This window comes from Littorina saxatilis, linkage group LG6, assembly GCF_037325665.1.
Source record: "Littorina saxatilis isolate snail1 linkage group LG6, US_GU_Lsax_2.0, whole genome shotgun sequence".
Lineage (NCBI taxonomy): Eukaryota > Metazoa > Mollusca > Gastropoda > Littorinimorpha > Littorinidae > Littorina > Littorina saxatilis.
The window spans coordinates 45,217,542-45,224,933 of NC_090250.1; the positions used below are offsets into that span (position 1 = coordinate 45,217,542).

Consider the following 7,392-nt stretch of genomic DNA (forward strand, 5'->3'; position numbering starts at 1 on the left):
AATCAAGGAAAAGAAAAGCCAAACAAAGAATTTCAGGTGGCAGCCCAAATTTTCGACCTCTTGCCTTCCTCACTGATGGGCGTGTCAGTGGCAGTTACATATATACATGGACATGTTATGTTACTCTGCACATCTGCGGCCGCCTTTCAGTCCTGTTTTGAGCCTTTTTCGGATTTCCCCAGACATAAGGATGATCGATATAAAACCTTGCAGGTGACATTATGAGCCAGCAACCTAATGTTCCTCCACTCGAGTCATACACTCGTCAATCTCTGCTTCAGTGTCTGGGACTTGGGTAAATTCCAGAAAGAAGTCGCCGAGTTCCCACTGGGAGACTCCCCAATCTATTTTTAGATACCAGCTCAGCCCGACGTCATCATTATTAGCAGTCACCCGGATGTGAATATTGACAGCCAGAATCGCATTTTGTCGATTATAAACGAAGGGTTACGTTCAGCAGGAGGTGAGGGGTTCAAATCAACACTCAATTTACGAACACAATGACCACCCCGGCTCGTCGACGTTTGATGAGGGATTTCAAAAGGTAAGACAAGCTTATGAATGCGGAAAACGTCTTTCGTCTGATGAATGTTTTGCACAAAATGGCCGCCTCGTTACGTTGCTTGTGCTCTTGAGAATACAAGATCATTCATACTCATAGTCATAGCCATTCACTGTTTCAGCAATAACGTGTTATTTGTCAATAGTTCAAACAGAAAATACGCCACAGGCTTTGAAGAGTAACGTTTTTTTGGAAGCTGTGGGTTTATTTAACCGTGTGTAAACAAATGGAACTGAAGTCAAGACAAAGATGGTTTCAACGTACCAAAACAAATCGTTGTAACGACTGTCAGAAGTCGGTCGTACTACGATTCCATATTACTCACAGAAACAATGTTATCTCGGCATATCTGCTAGCACCCGTTAGCTTGTAACCGATGATATGTGCATAATCTGATAGAAAACAGGCCATTTAAATGTTGATTTAGGTCGGGAAAGTTTTGACACAGCACGTGTAAAGTTCTGTAAGCTTTTTTTCAATGTGTTCTGATTTGATGATGTCTGGGTTGTGTGGTAAATATCCAACATTGCCCTAAGCCCTACCCAAACCTGACTCTGTGACCCGACCATGTCTAAATTGACTCGGTGCCTCCAGTGTAGACGTATCCTGAGGAGCTGAGTTGCCAACTGTTGGGTTCAGGTGTACTACTAAAATATTTTATGCTGCAGCAAATGTCAGTGTGAAAGTAAAGGTTGGGTGCATCAAGCTATATAGCACTGTCTTGAAACTAACGCGATAGTCGGACAGAGTTGTGCCCCTGGAACGGCAGGTAGTTCCGTTTTGTGTTTGCAAAATGGAACCGGATGACAATCCACCCTTCAACTGCTTTACCCGCGTAGTTTGAACAGCAGACACAGTAACGTTTCCCTCCACCACTAATCTTCTTCTCTCGTTCAGCCAATTTGGACGTAAACAAAACAACCCGAACTACCCGCCGACAGCGCCACGGGCTATGTCAGGGACGGACAACTCTTATCACTTTCGTTTTGAAACAATGCTACAGTGTCAGCTGAATTGAGTATGATAGAAAAACCTTGAGTAAAACGTCAATGGATTGCTTTCAAGTAACACCTGAGATTTACAGGGGTCTCTGTAATTTGTAAAGGCGTTGTGCATATTATATATGCATGATGTATGTACTATTAGTATTACTAATTTACTATTAATATTACTGGTATTATAAATTTACTACTAACTAGGCTAATTAACAGCTGCAATAAACTTAATACTACACGTCTACATGCGTCTGTGTGAAGTTCTTGTCTAGTTTAAGTTTAACTGTAACTAAGTGTTTGTTTTGTAATGCTTGTGGATTCTTTTGTTTTCAGACTGCAAGAAGACCCTCCAGCAGGTGTCAGCGGAGCTCCTTCTGATAACAACATCATGCTATGGAATGCCGTTATATTTGGGTAAGAAGTTAGTGAGACTTTTGAGAGTCTAAGACCTTTGTCCAGTGTTGTTTCCAGACCTCGGTCTTTGGTCAATTACGCATACTTTTTTGTTCTGATGCATTGTTCTGTCTGATACTAGTTTTTTGGTTTGAGACTCAGCATGTCTTTTGACACAATACATGTGGTTTTTTTCCCCCTGGCAATGACCTTTAACTAATGTATTTTGAATCCACGTCCAACTGACCTATTCTGGCTATTAATTGTCTTCTGTGTCTGGGAAAAACACTGTTTGACAGTTTGTCTTGTTCCTTGCTCCCCTGTTAAGATCTAAAGAAAACCACAACTGAGATTGAGAAAGTCAGGTCCTATAATGGAGGTGACTTTATAGAGCCTATGAACAGAAAATCAGGAAAAGGAAAGTGTGAAAATGGGAGGTGTCCCACTCCTAAATCAGGGGGTCTTGACATGAAAATGAAAGGGAGAGGTGTCCACATGTATCGCAATTTGCATTTCATAAATTCTTTTTGTAATGACAAAGCTAGGCTTTAGGCTTCAAAATTGGTCTGCATGTCTTATGACAATTAACATTTTGGACTCAATTTACCATACATTGTTTAGATCGGGCATCAAAAGAGAACAAGTTGCTGTCGTATTCCTGTGTACAGATGATTTTTTTCCTAAATATTTTTCATAACTTGATTATTTTTTTTATTTACGAGGATTTATATCGCGCACGTATCTCACCACACAAGGCGACTCAAGGCGCATGTTACCTATTAGAGATGGAATTTTGTACACAATATATCACGCATTCACATCGGCCAGTAGATCAACTGCCTTTAGGCGCTGCATCCACCTTTCACGGCCTATTATTCCAGGTCACACGGGTATTTTGGTGGACATTTTTATCTACGCCTATACAATTTTGCCAGAAAAGACCCTTTTGTCAATCATGGGATCTTTAACGTGCATACCCCAATGTAGTGTACACGAAGGGACCTCGGTTTATCGTCTCATCCGAAAGACTAGCACTTGAACCCACCACCTAGGTTAGGAAAGGGGGGAGAAAATTGCTAAAGCCCTGACCCAGGGTCGAACTCGCAACCTCTCGCTTCCGAGCGCAAGTGCGTTACCACTCAGCCACCCAGACCTAGCATGCTTTCGGTGTTTTTTAATCTTATAAATGAAAGGGTTTGTGTGCATGGGCAAGCAGCTCGCTCAAACGTCTACATGTATTGGACATCATTATGACTCGTGTGACTAGGAGCATGTACGTGTTTTGGTTGCAGGCCACATGATACACCTTTCGAAGACGGCACATTCAAGCTAACCATAGAGTTCACAGAAGAGTACCCCAACAAGCCACCTTCAGTCCGCTTTATCTCCAAAATGTTCCATCCAAATGGTGAGTTTTTTTGTCTGGCTAAGTTCGCTGAAATTAGTTATTGGTTCTACTAGATAACATGTGATTGTGAGCATATATGATGTGTGTATTACACTCTCTTTGAGAAGTTAATCCGTTTTACTTTTAGGTTGAAATGCTAAGACGTTGCTACTTTTGTATTGAAACATTTTTGTAAGCCAAGTTTGCATTGGTGGGCAATGGATGCCACAAAATAACATGTGAACATTTGAGCAATATATACTCTGAAATGAACAAGTTAATTTATTATATTTGGAAATACATGTACAAAGAAGTAGGTGTTGCCACTCTTTTGTGTGCATGGTTTGAGACTGTTATTGTGAGTTTAAGTGTATACATGTTTCCCCAAGGTCTTGTGAAATGCCAACCATCTCAGTGTTGTTCCCAGGTGTCTGTCTTGGGTCATTGAGTGATTGACAGAATGACACATGCTTTTTTGAGCTGGTGCATTGGTCTGACCACTGGCTGGTTGACTGTCCAACCCAGTGGTGGGGCAGGTTTCCTTGCAATTTGCTGATGGGTTGCTTTTTTCCAACAGTGTACGCAGACGGCAGTATATGCCTGGATATTCTACAAAACAGATGGAGCCCCACATATGATGTATCTGCTATACTCACCTCTATCCAGGTGAGTGAGATGACTTTTAGAAAGTGTCTTTACATGATGTGAGTGTGAGAAAACTGCCAAGAGATAAAACGATCAAAGCTACTTCATCTTGGTTAGCTGTTTTTGTGTGATTCCTTGAGTAGTTGAGATCAGGGTTTAGGCCAGAATCAGTGCGAAAAACAGTTAAACATTTTATCATGAAATATGTGTATCTTTCTCAGACTCTGGATCAGTGTTTCTTGAAATCTACGGCCCAGTCTTGGCTGAATTTAGCCACTCTTAGAAGTGGTAACCAACATGATCTATCATGCCAAATATTATGTGTCATTAATCAATAACTGGTGCCTGGCCTAAGCCCTGCTGGTCAATCTAAGAGGCGCAACTCTTTCAAGTTAGAGACAGAAAAAGTTACAAAAAGTTATTCTTTAGGTATAACTATAAGATTAAAGAATGAAAACAAGGTCTTCATGGGGTGGATAATTATTCTGCTTTTATCTGGTTCTACTAGCTAGCGTTTTGCTTTTGGGTGTAACTGAACTCTTGTGGATTTTGACTTTCTAGTTCTAGGGCTACACTAGTTGAATGCTATGGACATGAGCGTGTGCTGAGTCAGTTTTAAAGGTTGTTTGTGGTAAATGGAACTTTCAGATCTGTACTTAACTAATAAATCTTTCTTTTTATTTACTTTTTTAGTCTTTGCTACACGACCCCAACCCAAATAGCCCTGCCAACAATGAGGCCGCACAGTTGTATCGGGAAAACCGTCGAGAGTATGAGAAAAAAGTGGCAGCTATTGTACAGGAGAGCTGGAACGATGATGAAGACGATGATGTCGAGGAGGAGGAGGGAGGAAAGACTGCATCTTAGCGCCGGTTTAGGATCACAAGATCTTTTTTTTTATTATGAATTTTTTTTGTATTGTTCACAGTCGGTGGAACATGTTTTTTCCTTGGTGAAACCCACAAAAGGGGAGAAAAACTTGTGTCCAAGGTTTTTTTCCTTACTGGTTCCACATGATGGTCTGTAAATGTTCTCACCCTGCGGACACTTCTATAATGATGATCAGTTCCTGCTGAGGCCTAGCCCAGTGCCACGAATCTTTTTTGTTCAGTTTGTTTTGCAAGGTTTGTTTGTTTAACGTGAAGTGCAATCATGATGCGATGCACGCAGGTACATCTCATTTTGTTTATGGTTGCAAGGCGGAACATTTTTCGTAGACAAAGGAAACTTTTAATTTTTGTGTGTTTATAAAGCTGTTCTGTTTTAATTCTTTTGAACAAAATGGATACATACTTCAGCTTTTGATTGTGTGATGGACCGAAACAGGATGTGGGTCTGTTTATTTGTTTACCTCCTATGTCCGTCGTAAATTCATCAGTTCGTTTCATCTCTGTGCATGCCATGGCTGTGAGAATTTTTGTGTATAGCAACAGGAGTTGAAAATCTCGTGATAGAGAATCATGCGTTCATACAGACTTATACTAATAGTCACCTGCTGTCCGCAGGGCATTTCTAGCACTCAGAATGGCATACCTTTTTGGCATGTAGTTTGGGATGGGGTGTGTGCACAATTCTACCTTTCACATGTCTGCTTTTGTTTGGAAGTCCAATGAAAAAAAGAAAGAACGTGTAACTTTGGTTTTGGCGGAAGGGGGTAACCTATAAAAAAAATTTTTTTTAATTAAAATGTCCTGTCAATTTCATTTAACCACTTTATTTATTTACAGGCTATGTTATTGTGGTCAGTAACTTAAAAAGAGTTGCAGGATAAGCATTTTTTTATGCTAAAGTCTAAACTATGTGCTTTTAAGGCAATTAAACAGCAAACCAAGGAACTGATTAGATTCAGTGTAATGTTGCCCGATTGTGCAGGATACCAGCTTCACTGCAACATACTGAGCTGTTGAAATGTAATTTTTTATTGGGACTAGAAGTCAAAAAGAAAAAAGGAATACTGGATTTGATTCAGGGCCTATGTTTGATAATCTATGCCGTTTACTAACCTTAAATATCGATGATATACAAATAATAAGAAGTTGGCTTTTGAATTATACATTTTTGTGCTACGGATCTCTGAAGACTTGATATTCCTATTATACCTTACAGAAGCAGTGACAAATTGAACAGGGTTTTAATAGTTACTGAGATTGGTTTATTTTGTATGAATTGTGCAGTGCATTAAAACTGGTTTTCGACTTTTCCAACCTTCCATGCAGAGTTGCTTTGTTTTGTTTTCCACTCTTATTGTGCTTTGGATTGTTGGTTTTGTATTTGTGTAAGAACTTGTGAGTCTGAACAATTAATGATATATTTTTGTTATAAATTCCCAAATGGATTGATTTTGTTGTTGTTGTTGATTTTGTTTCAGTCTTTGTTAGATGAGCCCAACCCCAACAGTCCAGCCAATAACTTGGCGGCTAAGCTGTACCAGGAAAATCGTCGAGAGTATGAGAAGAAGGTTAAGGTCGTAGTAGAAGAGAGTTGGGTGTACTGCGGTGAAGTGCCTTCTGATTGAAGTCCCTTTGTGGGCTTTGCATGAGGGCTTTGCTGGTTTAAGATGAGCAGACGTTAACCAAAAGAAAAATCGGAAAGAAAGAAGAAAAAAATAACCAAGGGGTTGAATAATGCTTAGCTGATCAGTGAGAATATGTATCTTACATCCGTCGTGTGATTCTGTTTTTGCTGGACAGATGTATTTTTGGGTGAAGACTCTGTGGTTTTGTGGACATTGTTTCATGGGTGAGAAGGGTCGTATTTGTTTTGATGTTACACTTGCAATGATTGTGAAATAAATCTGTTACGTTCCAACAACATAGCATAGCGTACTTGTTATTGAAGCCTCATCTACATCAGATCTGCGTATGGGAGTTGGTGACCTAGACTAGATATGTGAAGTTTGAAGAAGAAGCACCTATGGCACTGGGCTAGTTCAGTAGATGTTGAATGCACATTGACAGGCGAGAAAAAGGTAAACCTAACACGAAGTGGCAACATGCAGATCTGTGCTGTGTGCAACTTTGATTTAAAAAAAATCCTTTTCTGTAGAAGTTTGTGTGTCGGTACCAAGCTTCCTCAAGTCAGATGAGAAGTTCACCTGTGTTTGTGAGTTTTTTTAATTTAATTTATTTTGTGTCTCGCTTCACACTGGATACATCAAAAGGAGAATGAAAAAGTGCACTTTTTTGGTGCATGTGTTCAAGGTCATGAGGCTGTAAATCGTAGAACTGTACAAAGTGTAACATGTAATAAAGGATGTATGAAATTGAATGCACCTTTTCTGTTCTGTGTTCATGGTAACATGCTCTGTGTGTGTGTGTGTGTGTTATACAGGGTTACAGACATAATTCTTGTGTCATTTCAAGATAACAAGCAGGCATCTGAATCTTATCTTTCTTTTCACAATCATTGTT

The 7,392-nt window shown here is 39.8% G+C and overlaps 1 protein-coding gene across 2 annotated transcripts; it reads left to right on the forward strand.

Annotated features, from left to right (window-relative positions):
* Positions 1-366: 366 nt before the first annotated feature.
* On the forward strand, positions 367-7,249 carry LOC138969323 (ubiquitin-conjugating enzyme E2 A). 2 transcript variants are annotated; one of them, XM_070342091.1, is made up of 5 exons: positions 367-544; positions 1,891-1,971; positions 3,243-3,358; positions 3,915-4,003; positions 6,351-7,249. In XM_070342091.1, the coding sequence occupies exons 1-5, from the start codon at positions 501-503 to the stop codon at positions 6,495-6,497; spliced, it is 477 nt and encodes a 158-aa protein (XP_070198192.1). In that variant the 5' UTR covers positions 367-500; the 3' UTR covers positions 6,498-7,249. The 2 variants fall into 2 exon arrangements, with proteins under 2 accessions (XP_070198192.1, XP_070198191.1); XM_070342090.1 differs by lacking the exon at positions 6,351-7,249 and adding an exon at positions 4,676-6,191.
* The last annotated feature ends 143 nt before the right edge of the window (positions 7,250-7,392 follow it).